This window comes from Microcebus murinus, chromosome 12 (assembly GCF_040939455.1).
Source record: "Microcebus murinus isolate Inina chromosome 12, M.murinus_Inina_mat1.0, whole genome shotgun sequence".
Taxonomy (NCBI): Eukaryota; Metazoa; Chordata; class Mammalia; order Primates; family Cheirogaleidae; genus Microcebus; species Microcebus murinus.
In genome coordinates, this window is record NC_134115.1 from 36,574,229 (window position 1) to 36,595,602 (window position 21,374).

Below are 21,374 nucleotides of genomic sequence, written 5' to 3' on the forward strand. Positions count from 1 at the left end.
CTGATAGGTCTAAATAGTAGGTCAACAAAACATTCTCTTGACAAAATTCAATGTATGTATATTATACATATCTATTTCATATGTCACTGTCAAAAAGCACAGATAAAATATCACAATAAAATCTAAGAATATAACTCCATAAAACTCTTCATGGTAAATATTTATAGATGAATTGTAGATAACTTAGTAATAGAAAGCAAACAATAGTATTACAAGCCACCAAACTTTCCATCAAACACAATCTCCTATATAATACTTTTTGCAAAACAATTTTCCCTGGGCACAATGAACCCCATTGTAATGAACATGGCTATGCATTAAGGGTAACAGTTCAAAAAAAAATTGAACCTGAGGAAATAAAATACAATTCAGGATTGCAAATGTGCTTGCAGTTATTCCATTATTCCTAAATATAGGAATTTGTCCAAATACAGATATTGTCCAAATACAGATTTTCTGTGAATATTCCAAATTTCCACATGAACTACTTGCAGAGTTAAAAACGAACAAGTCATAAGAGCTGAGCTTTTCTGAGTAGGAACAAATATGTGAAATAATGACTTGTTTGTTAACAACGTTAAAACCTGTGTGCTTAAAAAAGATAACAGTTTTGTCGTTTGCTGCCTCTTTCATTTGCCAAGCCCTCCTAAGATTCTTTGGCAGTGTTCTCAATCTAAATTTTGCTTTATAGCCTTAAAAATGTATTAAATAGGGCCTGATCTAATTCCTTTCACCTACTTTCCACTCATGGAGGTCTACTAACTTCTCTACAACTCTTTCAATTTAGGGAGTGGGAAAACCAGGTCTGTTATTTGAAACAAGTTTGGAACCCACAGAAATCATGGTTGTACTCCAAAGCAGGCCACTGCCTAGCACAGAGACTACTGACTACTAAGCATATTAGCAGGTTTGCTTGTTGGTGAGGATAAAAGCTAGTAACATCTCCTAGTGAAAAAAAGGGCAGAAAGTAAGCAAAGAGAGACACCTACTTGACTGCATGGTTCTCGCTGATATTTCCGTAGTAGAAGCACCCAGGCCTTGAGGAGAGCGTGCAGCCAGACGGAAGTAGTACAAGCTGTTTGGTTTCAGCCCTTGCAGCCTATACGATATCCCTGGCTCAATGGTAATCCGTTGCTGTAACAAGAGAATCCAGTCATCTTCATTAAATTTTATGCAAATTTTTAAAATCACAATGTCTGGAACATCAGATTTCTGTCATCAGGATTCTAATCTCATCAAAATATCATAAAAAGAGTTAACAGTGGTATCAGGGGCTTTACTACAGAAATTACATAATGAAAATATCATAGTTTAAAAGGTAAGTTTCTACAAAATGTAACTGGAATTAAAGGGAAGCCAGAGAACTTTTTAATGTTGACACAGTTATCCACATGCATCGGATGAGAGGGAGACTGACAGGCCAACACCCATGAGTGTGTTCTACCCTTAAAAATGTGTATGTTGCTGTGCAACAGACCACAATAGAAACCGACACCTGCCCCTGGATAGTGGAGCATGCCCAACATGTGCAATTTCAACTGAACAGATGTCTAGCTCATCTCTCATGACCTTCTGCAATCTGAATAGGGGGTAAAGAAAATAAGACCAGAAGTAGCAACAGTAACTAGTATACAGTTTATAAAAGGTTGCTATAAAAGAGATCTGAATTTGCCAAGTTCTGGTGGGATAAAAATCAGATGTTAGTCACTAAAGAAAGACGAACAATTTCTATGAAAGCACATCATTACTCTAGGTGGACCTAAAATAATTGGAAAAACTTCCCTTCTTTTTTTTCTTTCTTTCTTTTTTTAATATTGAAGTATTACAGGGGTACGAATATTTTTTGGTTAGGAAAATTTCCTTTCTTACTTTGTAAATATAGAACCCATAACTAAAAAAATAAATTCACAAATTTTTCTGTAACTTTAATGATTACAAAGAACTTTTGAAATAAGATTTCTTTAAGCAAATGATAGAACTCTTACTTTACGTGCTTGAAATTTGCCTTTGCATTTTATTAAAAATATAGTTATCTATGGATAATGAATCTTGGATTGAACATTAGCCTATAACAAACCTTAATATATGAGCAAATATATAATGTAGCAATAGCATAAGTAATCTTAAGGCTTTTTATCCAATAGTGTTTGCTATTCACACAAACAAGTAAGTGAAGAGGAATTCAAATATAAAACTAGAGAAAACATCCCTAGGGCATTCTGGCTTCCAAATATAAAAGCTTTCAGATATTTTAGATACACCAAATATGAAAAAAAGGGATTCCCTAAATAAACAATAGTAAGGCACAGTAGCTGTGCCAACATCCAAGCATCCACAGTATTCTCAAAGGATTACCATTCTTCTTCACTCTTTGTATTTATTTATTTTTTTAATTTGGTGGTGGTGAAGGTTTAAAATAATTTAACACTGATTTATGCCTTACAAAAAACACTAATAGCTCAAATTGTAGAATAAGTACTGTAAGACATATCTGCATTTTAGTTATATAACCTTTTAAATGTTTAATTTATATTAGCTTTGTTAGTAAAATCTAAAAGCACTGCATTTAAAAATCTGTTCTTCAGAGAGTCTGCCCAATTCAAGCAGATGTAATAAAACAGAAGTTTATAAGAACATATTAATTTATTATACTGTTCAAACTAATGTACCATAAGTTAATTGATAATTGTTCATTTAGGATGTGAGTTTTTTAAAAACAGTATTCCTCATTAGAACTTAGAGGCTGTTTAGCTTTGTGAAGATCTTTTTTGGTTAAAGAATGCTTGGAGGTCTGAGTTGTGGGAATTGAGTTTTGGTATATAGTGCCCTTAACTCTTTTTGTCCTACTATCTATTGGACTTCACAATAACAAAAGAAACATCTTTTTTATTATTATGTATTCCTATTCCGAAAAGGTTAGATGTGTCTTAGTATCAATTCCTACAATTTAATCAAATTGCGCTCAAGAGACAATAGACAGTGATGGTTCAGAACACAGACTCTGGAACCTGACCGTCTAGATTCCAATGCTAGCTCTGTCAATTTACTAGTGTGAGACTTTGAGCAAATTACTTAACTTTTTTCTATACTTATATTTTGTTATATGTGAAATGTATTAAAAAATAGAAGTTAGCACATAGTGTTATTGTAAGAATTGAATGAGTTAATGAATGTGAAACCTTTAGAACAGTGCCTACTAATATACATATTCATTATATCAATTTTCATTTCTCTTTTCAGTGATTGTCAACAATTTTCACACCTTCTATAATCTATTGCTATTTATTTGCACAGCATATGCAAACTTTATGTATATTCACACATATAAAATAATTTTCAGCATACAAATAAACATTTGCTATGGGGAATCTTTCTCTGAAACCATTCTAGACAAATTCATCTAGCCAAGGACGTTTATTAACTTATAGAGCTAACTTAGTCATGTGTCTCCACAGTGACTTAAGTACTTTAATGTAGAAAAGAACGAATGAAGGTCCTCAAGCCTCACTGAATATCTATTCTGCTACAACATGACAGAAAGAAGTTCCAATAAGAAGTAGTTGTTTTGCTGAATAATTTTTTTTTTTTTAACTTAGAAGTCTTTGGATGAATAAATCTTTTCCACCAAGATGCTGGATAGATATCTGACCAGGAGCTTGGGTAAGTACACAAAATAAAGTAGTGGCCCTATGTAATGAATGACTATGAAGGTGAGAAGCTCCATCTTACCTCCTCTCCATGCTCTCCATCTTTGTAAACCAATTCATAGCTGGCAATGGTATCTGAACGTGGAGGTGTCCAAGAGAGCAAAATACTTGTTTCAGACTCAGGTTCTGCTTTGAAGTTTAGTGGCTGCCCTGGTACTAAAAACAGGAAGGCAAAGGCTTGAACTCACCATCACCATGAGTATTCACAAGTTCTTCCCTTAGTGCATCCAGTTAAACTTTTCGAAATGTGTCCATGTGTATAAGCTTCGTGGAAAACTAGCTCTCTTACACTGTACAAGTTAGTTTCTTTATGTACAGCTCACTTTTCCTCCAATAGGCAAAAACAATGTTAAAAATACTGTCCTCATCCTTGAGTAGAATAGTATCTATTCAAAATATAGTGGAATTCATTAATATAGAATGTCGACCTCCAAATTCAAAATTAAGGATAGTAAAATTACTGATTTCATAATATTGCTGTTAGTAATAAATGATATAATTTATATAAAGCACTTGAAATATTGCCTAAAACATGACAAGTGCTAAATGCCCAAAAGCTAGTTATTTACAACTGAATGAGAACTTACTCCCTAACACTACTTGTAACAGTCAAAATTATTTCCAATTAGGTTTATAAAATCCCAACTTTACTCTATTAATAAAAGCTATGGGCAAACAGAATCCTGTTTTCTTACCAACCCAAATTTTGAAAAAGAGGTGAATAAAAGGAAAAAAACAAAACAAAACAAAAAAAACTCTATCATTTACAAATAATTACTTCTAATCTCTAAATTACTTTAAATTATTTAATGCACTAGACCTAATATAAACACAATATTTTCCCTAGTGGCATTGAGCTAAACCACTACACAAATTAAAGTTTACAGAATACACTTATTATTACAAATATGGTAATTTAACAGGAGTCACATATAATTCTTATGTTAGCCACATAATCTATGCAAAAGCATTTTAGAAGAGCTATCTATAGGATGTAATAAAGAACAGGAAGTTTATTCAGTTTAAAACACCTTACACAAATGTACTACAATAAGTTTTACTAAACCAAACTTCCTAGCCAACGCCTAACCCCATTAGTTGCCCTCTGTCCATTATACACAAACATGATTTACATAAGGGTATCACTAGCAAATCTAATCTTAAGTTGTTCTTGGTCAATGTCTGCTCTGATTGGTTGCTGCCTATGCTTTGCTAATTCTTAAATATTTTAATCATTATCCTTGATGTTATAGCATGTCTAAGTGTGCTGTGGCTGATCATATGTTCACATTCCTACAAGTTTCAATGAGAATTCTATATGTATTTAATAAAAAAGAAGAACAATAATACTTCACATCAAAGAAGAAAAGAACACCTAAAGTATATTTCTGGCAACTTGAGCATAAACATTCTTAAACACATATAGAATAATATAATTTACAGCTGATATATGACATCATAATTTTAAAAATAGTACTTGAAGCATCATTTTCTCAGGAAAAGAGGCCTTTGGAGATATAAAATGTATTGCTTTCTTTTTCTTTTATAGTCATCTCTCTAAAGTATGACTAAAAAAATGTGCTTGTTTAAAGAGAGATTAAAAGTCTAAAGGGGTCTGCAAGAATGATAGCTCGGATCCCTAATGATCATTTTTATTCCTCTGCTTGGTTTTTCAACCTGTGTGTGTGTATAGGCATGCACTCATGTTTGCACTCGAAGCTTAATGCTACAAATAATGAGTGCTACATATTTCTAGTCACCTATACCATCTTCTCTCTCCCTCTTTAATCACAGCCCTTGAGATTCTCATTAATTTGATGTCTCCAGGAACTTACTCCAGGAATAGGGTACCAATTTTTTTTTCCAGTACCTGCCCAGTGGGTGACCTAACACCATCATTTAGATTGAGCCGTGGAGACAAAAAAGGTAAAATATCAAAGAGCAAGAGCAGAAGGGACAGAGAAGAATAAAAACAAATAGGAAAATCGCAAAGTAAATTGGAAAATGCATTATTTCTAAAAGGGAAATACCAAAAGCATTGGCAGAAGCAACAATGGAAGCCAAGAATGATCATAGAAATGGGAAAATTATGATTTTTATTTTTTGAGATAGAGTCACTCTGTTGCCCAGGCTAGAATGCAATGGCATCATCATAGCTTACTGCAACCTCACACTACTGGGCTCCCCTGATAGTCCTGCCTCAGCCTCTCGAGTGGCTGGGACTACCAGACTGCACCACCAGGTCTGGCTGATTTTTCTATTTTTAGTAGAGATGGGGTCTCACTCTTGCTCAGGCTGGTCTGGAACTCCTGAGCTTAAGCAATCCTCTTGCATCGGTCTCCCAGTGTGCTAGGATTACAGGAGTGAGCCATTGTGCCCAGCCCATGATTGGATTCTAATACTCAGATGGTAAAAGGGTTTCTCAGCCTAAAAATACACACATATGCATATGTATGCAGTAACTTATTTTTCCCCAGTTTTATTTGCTTCTTTCTCTCCCCCCATTACCACAAGTCTGAGAAAGAAGAAAGCCTATGTTAATTCCTGATTCAAACCAAACCAGAATACAGTATCGTCAAGAATTAGAAACAGGGACAACATTGAAGGACTGCTCTCAGGATAATAATTGCTTGTTGCCTAATGCTAATAATAAATTGACGTTGATTGAAAACATCTTGGAAACCTAATTCACTTTTTCTTACTTAAACTGTTTACTTTTGTGCTTTTAATTTGTCTTGAGCAAATTCCCAGTTGGTCTCAATGTTTCATTCTTTAGTGACATGAGCTTCATCTGCTCTTTTAATTCTGTTTATTTCTATTACGAACCTCTTCCTTCTAAATAACGAATTAAATACGCACATCAAAGTCTCAGAGGGTACCCTGTCCTTTTTATGCTTGTACAAAGTAAGTGTTAGTGAGACAACTTGATGGTAGGTCTCCTTATCTAATATACACGGGGTTCTCTCCTTTTTTTTCAGGGTCTTCCTTTTAAAGTGATTTAGAGGGTATCTTCATTTACTAGATTTTAAACTTACAGTGGAAACACAAATGCCTAGAGGGGTGAGGCAGATCATTTAGATGATTTAGATGAGTGCGAAGGCCATATTCTGCCTCGAGCCAATGGGAGGACCTGCTCCACGTGAAGAAGGACAATGGGTCACGTTCAGTACAAGCAGATTGCTGCCCTGTGAAATGTGGGCCCAGTCTTGTCCCAGCTTCTGTTTTTTTCCCACAGAGATTAATAACAAATCTTCTAGATAAAATATTTCCACTTTTAATTATTTAAAATTGATTAACAAAAAAACACTCTATGGGGCAAAATGCACCTACCGGCTAGATTCAGCATATGGACTGGTGCCTTAAATTATCTTTTTATTAATATTATACCAGGATCTAAGCTCATAAATGGCTTAAGAGTGCCACTACTCAGACGATCTTGGGAACTGAGGGTCGACCTAAAGATACTGCTTCCTCAGAGTCATTTTGTTATAATTGAAACAGCCACCATGAAGCTGAGGATTCAAAGAAATTTTTAAAAAGCTGTGAAATGAACGAATGTCTTTTTAAATTCCCAAACATATTAGTCCTAATGAACATAGTATATGTATAGAAGAAAACACTTCAGGGGATGCCAAGCTATCGTATTTGTTTTCTCTGTACTACTTGGAAACACAGGGAGTCCTTTCATAATCTGTCAATTGAATTTTTATACCAAGTATTGTGGCTACAGAGGTTCTATTTTACATTTATATCAATGCTTTCTCCATAAGTATGTTTGCATGTTTCCATTACTCACATATACAAACATATATGTAAATATTTATTTAAATATATATCTTTATGTTCTCATAGTCTTTACATATCACACTTTCTAGCTGGTATTCTTTTACCTTCACTTACTAGTTCTTTGTTTATGTGTATTTTATTCCTTTTATTTAAGAGCTTTTCTGTGTTGTAACATTTTCTTCACCAATTAGCTGGACATACATTTTATGGGAAAGTCTGAGATTCTTGGAAACTCATGGGCAAATAAAAACAACACATTCAGAATCACAAGCACTATCTCTCTACGTTAAAAGGGGATCTGTGATATCGATCATCAAACAAACTTTAGAATCAGACATGGAAAGCACAAATAAAAGAAATACAAATTTTTCTTTAAAATTATATTTAAGAAATCCAGGCCGGGCATGGTGGCTCACGCCTGTAATCCTAGCACTCTGGGAGGCTGAGTCTGGCAGATCGCTCAAGGTAAGGAGTTCAAAACCAGCCTGAGCAAGAGCAAGACCCCATCTCTACTAAAAATAGAAAGAAATTAATTGGTCAACTAAAAATACATAGAAAAAATTAGCCGGGTATGGTGGCACATGCTTGTAGTCCCAGCTACTTGGGAGGCTAAGGCAGGAGGATCCCCTGAGCCCAGGAGTTTGAGGTTGCTGTGAGCTAGGCTGATGTCAAGGCACTCTAGCCTAGGCAACAGAGTGAGACTCTGTCTCAAAAAAAAAAAAAAGAAAGAAATTATTATATCCAGTAAAGTTTTATGTCCTCCCTCTTGATTACTTATTTAATGTCCACAAGGAAATAGAAAAATGAGCTATCAAGTCCTTGAAACAAGATTATAATTCTATTGATAAATGTCAAGTACTTGAGTATTACTATGAGTACACTCTATACAAATATGTGAAGACAACACAAAAGACAGAATGAAAAAAGACTAAGGAATAAAAGGAAAATTTCACATTTATCTGAAATGCTTATATATTAAAAGAGATCAATATTTGAATATAATTTAGAGATTAAATCTAAAGTTGGCATATATTATATTGCTAAATGATAATTTTTTATTGCTATATTATAAATATATTACCAAAGATACTAGAAAACCTATTGTTGCTAAAATATCTAATACTTTAATAAGGTACATATTTTAAAATGTGTATATATAGCATACTGATCAATGATGATAATAACAATAAAAGCAACAGCCAGAATCATTGTGGTAGTAAAACCAGAACAAAATTCAAAACAAGGAGTCTGATCTATAACTGCCACAAATATATCATCACAAAATAGGTACTTAATATACAAGAATCTGTACAAATCTTACTCTCAATTGTCATTAAATATAAATAAGAAAAAGAAAAATTTTATTATAGTTGCACTTACATCCAGTGCTCCTTTACACATTGCTATAACTATTCAGAGAAAGCATTTAAATTGGACTCATAATTTTGGTTATTGGAAAGCAGTCTTTTTGTAGTTTGTTTATTTGGTCTGTTGACATGCACTAATGAAATGATTTATAAAGTTCTAGAAACCTAAAGCACTTTGTCTCTAAATGTCATAGCTTAAATTTTTAACACTTTTGCAATGCCCAGAATTTGTAGTAGAATTAACTTCTCTAAAATGTTTAAAGTTGATACTACCCATTAGTATTTATTTGGTGAATATATCTAATTATTTATTGTCTGAAGTCCACACTGCTAAGGTGTATCCATATAAATCAGTAGCCTTTTTCCAATAATCTATTAAATGCACAGAAGAACTAGATAACTGATTTGTTTTCCAAAGAAAATCTAGGAAAAAAGACATTAGGATTTAAGATGTAATTTGTTATATTTCTGTACCAGAGTTCTATTTGTACTTCTGTAAAATACAGTTACAGAATGTTCTTATGTTCTTATGATAATTATCCATATAAGAAAACCATAGGATGTCCCTTTTACTTCCTGAATAGTGCTTTCTAATAATGGAAATATTTTTATAGCACAATATAAATATTTCCCTTATCAATGGCCATGCAGTCCCTATATTTTCAAGGTAAACTTGTTACAAGTGACTGTAATATCAGAAGTTAGAGCAATGGGAAACTTGGAAGATTGAGTCATATTTCTAAGAAATAATCATCTTAACTAAAATCTTTTCATATTTAGAACCATTTAAAGATTACTTCATATAGTCAACTTAATATTCACAATCAAGGGGAAATACTCTCTGGATTGACTATAAAACAGATCATATTCTGATTTTCTATATTACCAGATATATACAAAATATATACATCAATCATCTATATCAGTCTTTGTGACAGTTATCTTAGAGAAGATCTAAAGTGATGACTTCTTTCTTAAACTCACTTTGTTTCTAAATCTGTTTCTGCAGAGGCTGATTTTGAAAAAGATACGAATGTGAATGTCAGGCGATTAAAGATAATAAAATGAAATGAGCACCTTTCAGACACAGAAGACATCAATATGTATATTTCTGTGTATATGTAAGTAAAATGTACTTAAATTCATACATATTATTGATCAGTAAATTTTCATAGGTTTAGAAAAGATAGAATTGTAATGAAAACTATCATATCCTTAAATTTTACCTCTCTTTAAAAGAATATATCATAATGATTGTATATTTTTGCTTAGCAATGATCCTAAGAATTAGCTCATCAGTTATAAGAAAAAGGAGCAGCTTACCATTAGTTACATCAGAACTAGCATCACTGTATTTGGCAGATGTCCACTAATATCAAATGGCCTTACCTAAGCTTATAGAACAGACCAAATCACCGTGCTATTTTGGAGGGTTTTCTTAGCCTATTGATTTTGATAGGCACAAGTCATTATGTCATTATATATCTTCTTAATCAATAGGCATTAAAAGTACAACTATTATGGAAAGTTCTTGAAATATCTTAATGTAAAAATGAGTTAGTCAAACAGAGAGTGAGAATAACTATCCCAATACATTCATGACCCATTCATCTAGATTTTCTAAATTCTATCATTAAATTATATCAAATCTTTTGAAAGCAGAGTCCCTAGATCACAGTAACTCAATTGCTTCTCTCACAATATTACCTTTACTGAGTTATGAGTCAATGTCACATTAAGTCCACTGGTAATATTTTTAAAAATCAAAATATGGTCTATTTAAACATCATATCTATATATTTTTCAATAAATTGTGATTGAAGGCATCAGTGTCTGTCGTTCCATGTTCATGATTCTCAAGGATTCACATTTCGGTTGAATTTAGTTTAAGAAAAATGTTTTGTTTCTCAGATCTTTCTATCATCAGAAAATAAAGATGTGAAATGTTATAAATTTCTAAGTTTAATTGGTGGTTATAAAACTTAGAGCCACATTTAGTGATTGGGTATAATAATTTTTCATGAAAAATGTTATTTCTTTCACTTCTTCCAGATAAACTTATCATTTTCATATCTAAACATTTTAATGTACTTTTGCACTGGGATAATACTTGAGCCACCTCAAGTATTTCAGAAGTAAACAATATATAATTCTCAAAGACATGAATAAATGACATACTGTGCTTGTTTCTCCTTACTCTATTCACTTACTGAATGCCCAGTAGGCATAAAAACACTAAAACTATCTTATTAGCAAATTATGAATCTGAAAGATAATGTTGGTGGAAAGTATCCAGGGTCCCTGGATTCAATTTCTGCTTTTCTACTTAGTAATCTTATGATCCAAGGCAAATTCAAGAATCTTTTTTTCCACATCTACTTAATTGAGTTGTGAGAATTAATACATGCAAAATTCATAGCATAGTGCCAGGCATGTTAGCTGCTATTATATTTTACCTATTAAGTTATAAAATGTTTCTATCCCTTATCTAATCTATATCCCTGTTATGAATTTAATTGCATTCCACAAAAATTCATATGTTGAATGAAGACCTAACACCCAGTACCTCAGAGTGTAATGTTATTTCAATATAGGGGTTTTATAGATATAATCAGTTAAGATGAGGTCACTAGGATAGGTTCCAATACATGATGACTCGTGTCCTTATAAAAATGGGTAATTGGGACACAGACGAATATATAGGGAGAATGCCAGCCACATGAAGATGAAGGTAGACATTGATGATGCTTCTACAAACCAAGGAACAACAAAGATTTCCAGAAAACCACCAGAAGAAGCTAGAGGAGAGGCATGCAATATACTTCCCTGACAGTACTCAGAAGGAAGCAACACAATTATTAACACCTTGATCTCAGACTTCCAGGCCCTAGAACTATGAGACAATATATTCCTGTTGTATAAACCACCTAGTATGTGGTACTTTTTTTACAGCAGCACTAGAAAACAAATATAACTACCAAATTCAATAAGGTAGTTATTACTATAGATTACAAAACTGAAGTTCAGAGAGATGAAGTAACTTGTCCAAGGTCATAAAGCTAATAAACGGTAGCTTGGAATGTAAATCCTGGTTATGTTACTACAAGACCAGGGATTTAAAATATAACACAACTTAAAAATTTAAAAAGCTCAAAGTAGAATGTAAGTTCCAATATATTGTCTTATAGTCATTTAGTGGTTATGTAGCTGCTAAAATAGTATAATAAAAAATAATCTCATAACAGTTGATCACTTTTAGTCAAAAAAAAAAAGTAAAATAAGATTCACAGATTTCTGCATTTTCCAATGAGAAACTTTTATGGTAAAACTAGTCTACAATATTTTTCTGCATATTAATACAGCAAATAAATACAGAACTGCAAATGGCACACAAAGGAGATATATGAATGGGTTTTAGTATAATTGTGGTGAAACATATATTTTTACAGTTAGCTTTCATACAGTGTAGTAAAGAAAATAGTAAATCCATGAATAAGCCAGTGAGAACCAATATCAGAGTGAAAACAAAGCCAGGCAGGCTATAAATATGCTCTGAGATTCCTAGCAGCATGGACAAATAGGTAAACATACTGAGTCATATGATTTATAAGGCCCATGACATGAAAAACAAATCAGTAGTTAGTAAAACACAGGTTATCAGTGAAACCAGACAATGGATACATTATCTAGTTCTGACATCTGAGAAAACACATTAATTCATTGCCAAGATTAGCAATGAGTTACACCTATAGATTATAGATACTGTCTTCAATAATATGGTTATCATATAGATTCCCAAAACAAGCCAGTGGCATGCTGCCAAAATACTCATAGATTAATGTAAGTTTAAAAGGTGCCAACACAATAAGGAATTAAATGAGTAGCTTTCAGATGCTTAAGGATAAACTTTAGAAGAGAGCTGATATTTTATATGCCCAGACCAAGGCAAAACTGATCACTCTGTATCAAAGACCAAAGAGGCTTGATATCCTTTTATGAAAATAAAACCACTAGTACAGCCAAGCATTTCTTCATAAATTAGTCTGACATCTGCTCTAGCACCAAGTAAAACGAGTGAATCAGGCCCCAAAGTTCAATCTGAGATCATGGTAACTGTCTTTCTTCACCAACTGAGGTTAGTTGATGAAGAATTTTAAAACAAAATTAATGCCATTCAGAGCGTATTTTTAAGGTAGTAGCTTCTTGACAAACCCAAGCCATTTAAATATCTGATGCCCTCTGAAAGTTTTATTTTTAACTTTATCTTGAACCATCTAATCTTACACAAATTAATTTTTTGAGACCACTCTCCCAAAGTCACTAGCATAATTTTTCTATTCTTGAAATAGTTCATGAAGGAGGCATTTCTCTATCTCATGCAGAAAAGTCTTCAAGTCATTTATGTACAAATTAAATGGAAAGTGTGCTAGATATATCCCTCTGCTTAAAATGGTTCTTTAGTCTTTCCGAGATCCATGCCTGTTCCTTTCTAGATGTCTTATTATAACACCTCACTTTGAAGCCCTATATCTCAAAAATTAGAATTTATATTACCTTTGTTCTTTCTTTGTTTGTCCTTCTTACCTCTTGGCCCCAGCACCTCCCTCCTGCCCTGCTTCCTTCCCATCCTGAACCAAACTTACCTCCTGTCTGAGTGATGACTTGTATGTCACTTGAGAGAGGACCATCTCCAATTGAGGTAAAAGCCAGGACTTTGACAGAATATGTTTTCTGGGGCACTAAGTTGCCAATAGTGGTGATTTGGCTGTCAGCTACATTGTGTTTCATCCAGTTGTTGACGTGCTGAGTGGGATCCATCGTATAATAAACTCTGTATCCTTGGATCTGCCCATTTGGCTCCTCCGGTTCCTTCCACTGTACCAAGATGGTGGTCGAACTCAACATCCGCGCCTGGACATCCCTGGGGGCACTGGATGGCGCCTGCTCTGAGGTTTGTGTTAGCACAGGCTCACTGGGAGGCCCCCGCCCGATGTTATTGACAGCAACAACCCTAAATTCATAGTCCGAATAGGGACTCAGTCCAGCAACACTGTAGCGTGTGGTTGCTACCCCATCAATTTCTTTGTAAGGTTCCTCAGAATTTTTAGGTTTATGCTGAATGATGTAGTAAGAGACAGGCTCAGGGTTCCCAGAGTCCCACGTCAGTGTGATGCTTGTAGCCGTGCTCTCTGTTACTACGGGAGTTCCTGGAGGTTTGGGTAAGGCTTGGGTGGGGGAGAAAAAGGACATTGACTACCCAACATCTCCAAACATCTCTATAATGTTGTAAGACTTGATAAATTCTACTGTTGTGAATGACAGGATTATGTATCTACTGACGATTTAGTTAGATGAAATTATAGCAAAGGACAGTTTTCTAAGTGGTCAAGAAATACAGTAAAACATACATAGTTGACACAAATCCTATTTTACCAGAAGGGCTTGACAGCATACTTTTAGGCTTGTATCCAAATCTACCACTTATTAGCTAAGTGATCCCGGATACATTCCTTAACCTCTCTTTGCTTTAGTTTCTTCATGTGAAAAATGGGAAAAACTGCATTATTGAAGTTGTATTATACAGCTGAGTAACTGTATTTCATGGGTTTGCTATGAAGATTAATGAGCTAATCCAGTAATGCTCTTAGAATGTATCTGGAACTCTCACAAAACATTAGTTGTAATTATTATTATTATCCCAAAAGCTTGGCCAATTAGCCCTTTGCTTTGGGAAATAAGTAATCTAACTGAAATACCAATAAACTTTGTAAAAAACAAAATTTGGAATACACTGAAATGGAATTAAATTGCTCTGAATAATAGTATCTATATTGTTGGAAGACATTACTAAACTTTTCTTACAAATAATCTAACCAAGAATTTTAACATAAAAAGAGTAGGAATTTCAAATCGAAGAGTTTTTTCCTGAATATTTAAAAATTGCAGAAGGTACTAAATTGGCATAATCACAAATCACTTTTTAAAGGATTTTACCATCATAATACTATGTATTCTATATCTACATCAGAAATATCTGTGATTACAGCTGCATGACAAACATTTGCAATTAAATCCATCTTTTCAGAGACCTAATTCTTTTCTTGTAGCAGAAGAACACAACTCAAAATACTACTAGTTAATATTACAAAACATCTACATTGGTAGCCTCATATTTATATGCCTTACTGTAAACAATGATTCTGAAAGGCAGTGATCTTAGGGTAGAAAGGGGAATTCTACCAGCTGACTTTTTAGAGAAAACCCAGAAGGTAACACTCATATAATCAGCCCATTAGTATTCCTGTTTCCTTGTCAACATAAATGCAAAAATATAGCATCCCCTAGAATGGCAGCTTTACAAGAACAGCAAACGTGTACTTCTTACTTACTACTCTAGATCCCAATGTCCAGAGCACACAGCCTGGCACTGAGGAGGTTTTTAATGACAATTCTTAAATGACTAACTCAATGAATGAGTCAGTACCCATTCTCCTCCCTCTCTTCAGCCTGTTCTTTTTGCTTGGATTTAGTATTTTTTTTTTCTCCCTTCAAGATTCACCTTTATGTTTTATTTATTTATCTTTGAGGTAGAAAGGGTAGGGAAGTGGCAAGAGTCAGGAAAACAAAGATAAGAAGGTGAACAAGCTATCAGTTCAATGTGATTCCTGCCTTTGAATTCTTTAAAGGTCTTCAGCACACCTTCAAATATTTAAAGCTGAAATGGTCATTATGAGAAAAGGTGATTCAATATTTACATATTACTGGAAGAACTACAGAATGATAATATTTGCCCAAAGAAATGTACCAAAAATAATAATAAAAAGATATTTGCTCAAATATTCTGACCTGGCATTTTTTTCAAGGAAGTGAGTGATCCAGATTTCCCCTACTTATCTTTCTGAACTTTCAAGGCAAATAACAATATTGCTAATTAAAGTTGTGTTTACTGGTATTTAGCCGACATTAGTAGTTTCACTAGGTCACATTTGTTGCACGGTATAGGTTTTGGGTCTGTAATGTATGGATAAGTGCAAATATGTTTATTATTTTAAGGATATGCAATATAATATTATTTTAAATGAGTATAAATGTTAATGTGTATTTCTGTTCTCATGTCACTTTACTGGTTTTATATGGCATCTATTTGATATTCATACTTGGTTGGAGATATAACACCAATTATATACCATGTACATTGCATTTTCTAAGATCATACTTCCTAGAAAGGGAAGATAATTTCACAATAGTTATAAACATTTGCAGAAAACTCCAACTAACCCAATTTGCAAACATTTTCTAGAATTCTATAAACACTGCAAAAAACAACTGGTCCCCCTACACACTTGCATTCTTTTTTTCCTTTGATTCAGAAATATTCATGGAATATAGTACTTTGGTTATATTTAGTACATGTATTTTAAGAAGAGAATATTTCTTGAGCATTCATATGTAAAGGTGCAAGACAAAACTAAAACAGAATATAATGCTAGTTACACTTTAATTTTTAATAGTAGGGCCAACCAAAAATTTAAAGCATCCATTATTGGATCATGTTAATTTTAATTCTTTTTCTCTTCGTTTTATTTTGTCTGCAGGGATTCTGAGTATTCACTGAAACTTATTTGGGTGACTCTTCTGGGTCACCAGAAACTTTTCTGGTGACTCTTCTCAAAGTTCTGCTCTACTATGACGTCTATATGCATCTGTTCTACCAGAACGGTCGACCGTGTCTAGCATTCCTAATCCTGTCTGGTTAGTACCTGGGCCCTGTCTGTTTTTAAATATTTTGATGATTACCTCTATTTAAGCTGCCAAATAATTTTAAGAAAGAATCTGCCTACCTAGACACATATATAATACCACAGACATGATTAGGTTATGAACATTTGAAACACTGAATGACAAATTGATTCATTTTAAAATTTCGAGGACAGGCTTTCTTGAAGCATTCATTAGTCAGATGGCTTGAGTGTACCCAGATCCTCAAAGCATGATCCACTGAGCATACCTTTGACAGTGATCTGTGCTATTGCTTCGATGACACCCAGTGTCGACATAGCAACACAGGTATAATTTGCTGACTGTCTTACATCATTCAGTTCTAGGACATTTCTTCCTATTGGCATATCATCTTCAGGTGTCAGATCTTCTGCCCCCAACATCCACTTTACATAAGGCATTGGTGACCCCACGGCCACACAGGTGATATTAACGCTTCCACCTGGCATGATTTCATGATTAGTGGGTGGGATAGAGAATCTTGGTGGGACACGGCGAACTGGAACAAAACACAAGGGAAGATGATAACATATACAAGGCAAGAAAAAAAGTGGATCGTTAAACACGTGACATGCACTGTACAGACACAAACAATTGAAACATATTGTGGCTTGTCCAAAAATGAAACAAAGAAAAACTGTGGATATTACAGACCATACAAGTATGGTGTGTGTATACACAGAAGAATTTAATTTAGTCATTGATACCTTAGACACGTTCATACAAAAGTTGATTCAGACCTACAAGGGCCCCACAAATAACTATCTACATACTAACAATACACAAACATCATGCATAAGATAAACACAAAAACATATACATGCATGCATATAACAATGATTCTATGCATGCATGTATATGCAGAAAACGGGGCTGGAAGGGTCATCAGCATGTTTAAGTTGCGTATCAAAACCAACTTCAGTACTGTGCACTTCCAGCTGATGTGAATGTACGTGTGGGGCCACACTATCACATCCCAGCCCTGGAAAACATCACCTAGAGTACACTGAAAGTGCACTTCATTTGCTTTCAGATTCAGAGTGGATGCAGCCTCACACTAACACTGGAACAAACACAGAAATGTATATACATCTCAATTTACAGTCACAGAAGAAGAAACAGGCTAACACCAGTAGAGATACTGGGTTGGGTCATGCAAGGCATGCACAAGATGGAATCTCAAGGCCCGTGCTAAGGATAAGCGGAGAATGGCTGGAATCCAAGACAACAATGACAGTGAAGAAATAACCGGGCAATAGAACAAAACACAAAGGGAGAAGGTAAAGTACAATGATTGAGACGGGGAGTTAGAGGATGATAAGGTTGAAAGTTGGAAGATATTAGATTAAGCTCAGGTTGTTAAAGATTTGCAAATTCAGGAAGGAAGCTGATATTTTACATTCAAGATTCCATTCAATTTATATCTAAGGTAAAACAACATAAATGACAACAAAATCTAATAAGAGGCTTTTTATGCCTACACTGAAATTGAGGGACATCAGATCTCAAACATACAACAGGACATGACATTAAGAGAAGAGATCATATTAAAGCAATATAACACAGAGAAAATTACCAAGCAATTACAGTTCAGTGTTCCTGCTTCAGATAATCTGAATGTTTATGTGTGTTTAAATACACGTGTCTTGGACATGGTACAAGGAGAGGCTGAGAGATAAATAAGTTTCATCTTGGGCTTTTACTGGCAAAACATTATATCATGAGAATTTTAGGTCATAATTTTATTTGCTTTCAGAGAATAATCTTTTGGAGCACACCTTAAATACAGATAACAAAGTGATTTATAAAAAATTATGAATAGACTTATTAACAAACAACCTCATAACCCCAAGAAGAAGATAAGTAAGGAATTCTGTCTGAAAACTTTTTGGCTGCACTCAGGTTGAGATAAACCTCCACTGATTCGAGAGGGCTCACTGCGATGGCCTCATGGGTGAATGACAGTCATAGGAGAAGAAGAGAGAGCTAAGCATGCCTCCTGCAGCCAATTCACAGAGGTTACACAAAGCAAGCAGGAGCCAGTGTAGACTCTGAGGTGTCAGAGAACATATCAAGAAAAATGGAGGAGAGTTTAGTCTTCATGCTTGGGATTAGGGGAACAACTCTAAAATGTCATTCTATGGGCAGCAGGCATCCTTATCAAACAGAAATTAAAGGCGGGGTGGGAGATGGGAAAAGTGGAGCAGGAAGGAAAGCAGGAACACTGATCAAGTTCACTGGACCTTAGAGAGTTACGTGTTACCAGTTACCATGCACCCGGGTACATTCTCTCCCGTCATGCACCACAGTTAGATACCACCAACAAGCACCAGAAGCCATGGCCAGGGCATTCTCTGCTAAAACATACCATTAACCAAAAGGAGACCACAATGCAGCTACATTCATTTCATTTGTATTCTTTGTTATTGGTTTAATTAATAGTTTTGTAAGGTGGGTAAAAAGTAAAAAACACACCAACCTTCTCGCAGCTCTGAGGGATGTAGGGGGTTTGATGCAGAACACAATGAAATGAGGAAAGGAGAAAAACAAGGGAAACACAGAGAGAGTAAAAAGGCCATATCAAGGCTTTCAACTGCTACTTGAACATCTTTATTTGCTCTAGTTCACTCTTCCTACCTCGGCTAGAAAAGTTAGCAATATCTCACAGACTAACATGGTATTAGAAACAATAGCTAGCATCATTTTGAAATTTTCCATGGAAGAAGGTACACATGCCTCATGCAGCAAAGGAGGTCACCATCGTGAGAGAGAGGGTCAAAGGGCTTTCAAAGAATTTCAAGAAGAAATGGTTTTCTCCATATTCCCCCACCCCACACTCCACAGAAAGAAAGGAGAGAAAAAACATCCCCAGGGACACAAAATTATCTCTAACAAAAATTTCAAAATCAAGCTAGATATTTTCTTAAGGGAAACCATCCTATTGTAACTTAAAGCCCTCTCAAGTCTTTTATCTGTTCCCACCCCCCCATCCCCCACGCCTTTTGTGGTTATTCACAGACATGGAGACCGGGAATAAGAACATTTCCATTGGGCAAAAAAACTACAGGAACCGGCTTTGAGAACTCTGGGGAAGAGGAAGCACTTCTTTCTAGTTGAAATGAAAGGCACAACCATACATAAGCTCAAAATTTAATCACTTCTATTAATTTATAAGAAAATATGAATGCATCTTCATAAATCATTCTTGTCCCAAGGACAACTAATGCTATATTTTAAAATACAATCAGTGTTCCATGGCATTAGAAAAAATTAAACTTGTTAGTTAGTCTTAATAATTTAAACAAATGTGTATATATGTGCACATATATAATACTATGTGTTTATATTAAGAAAGGATAGGAAGAAGGAGGAAAATACAATGTGCTATTAAGGGTAGCACCTGTTTTATAAAGTTAGCAGCTTTACCCTTACAGTTCTGCAGCAGAGGTCGTGAAGACATAAACACCTTTATGCTTGGAGTTGCACAGAGAACTGATTAGTAGCACACCAAGCAATCATTTCAGGGTTTGTAAGGAAAGGGAAGAGAAACAAGAGAAAAAAAAAAAGGAGGAAGGAAAGAAGAAAAACCTCAAACAAATGCAAAGCACAGTTCAATCAATGCGGTAAAAACAGAAATCAAGGTGTACAAAGGCCAATATACTTACAACTTCAAGCCTGGGGATAGATTATACCCAACAGTTGTCTTTCTTTTTTCTAAACAACATATTATTTTACTTCTCTATTGACTAAAGGCTTCAGCTGTTACCAAGTGAGCTTGTTAACTATTCGCATTAACCAAGCAGACCCTGCGGGTGTCTCCACTCCCCCTGAGCCTAAATGCAGACGCCATGCCCGGGTGATATCATTCCTACCTCTGACATATAAATTGGCAGGGGCGGAATAGCGAGTGCCCGCGCTGTTGGTGGCAACACACTCATATTTTCCTTGGTCAGATTCTTCACTCTGTTCGATCTGAAGGGCTCCTGTATGGATATAAAATATATTGCCAAAGAAATGGTCAGAGAAGGCTTTCTCACTTCAGAAAACTAAACCTCTTAACAATATGAAAAGCCCTGCAAAGCGAAGGTCCACTCAACGTCGATTCAATCTCTTGCTAAGGTGCACAGACAGAAAATGATGCGATGAGAAGAACATATAGAGATTATTTTATTTTTAACATCATCAATGCTAGCATAAGAAAACAATATCTCTTTTCCCAAGCAAGATTTCTAGTCATAATTAACACTCTTATTACCTAGACTAATAAAATGAAGATGGGTGAGACTGCTTCAAGGAAGTATGGCTTTTAAATAAAACAAAAGATTAATATTTTTTTTGGTTTTGTTTTGTTTCATTTTGGTACCAAAAGTGGCGCAAAAGAGAGTATGCTCAAAAAAAACCAGGCTGGGTTTTCAAGAAAGTCTTCTGTGGAAGAAAGCCAAAAATACGCAGCGAGCACAAAAAGGCTGCACAAAGTGAAAAATTAAAATTAGTCATTATAAATTATCAAAATATCACTTAAAGAAACAAAACTCCCTTAAGACATGCAGATTTTTAAGAAAAGAAAGACAGTTTGCCACAACTTACAATCATTTATTAACGTTTGCTGAAAAACAAAGAGCAGTTGAATTAGAAGATTTTAAAAAAGTTAAAAAGCACGGCCTGTGCCACAAGGAAGAGCCAACCAACCACTGCTTGAGGACCTCGAGACGGATCCCCTAAGACACCCATCAAA

General features: G+C 34.7%; 1 protein-coding gene across 42 annotated transcripts in view; it reads right to left on the reverse strand.

Annotated features, from left to right (window-relative positions):
* The window catches only part of PTPRD (protein tyrosine phosphatase receptor type D), a 2,082,753-nt gene that overhangs the window by 171,337 nt on the left and 1,890,042 nt on the right, over nt 1-21,374 (reverse strand). For 29 of the 42 annotated variants that reach the window (XM_076008727.1, XM_076008702.1, XM_076008696.1 and 26 more), the window contains 6 exons: nt 20,512-20,622; nt 19,119-19,130; nt 16,869-17,138; nt 13,504-14,085; nt 3,730-3,863; nt 990-1,134 (listed from right to left, as the gene is read on the reverse strand). In XM_076008727.1, the coding sequence (XP_075864842.1) occupies nt 990-1,134; nt 3,730-3,863; nt 13,504-14,085; nt 16,869-17,138; nt 19,119-19,130; nt 20,512-20,622 (1,254 nt within the window). The remainder of the gene's footprint in view (nt 1-989; nt 1,135-3,729; nt 3,864-13,503; nt 14,086-16,868; nt 17,139-19,118; nt 19,131-20,511; nt 20,623-21,374) is intronic. The other 13 variants (XM_076008703.1, XM_020289171.2, XM_020289181.2 and 10 more) reach the window with 1 other exon arrangement.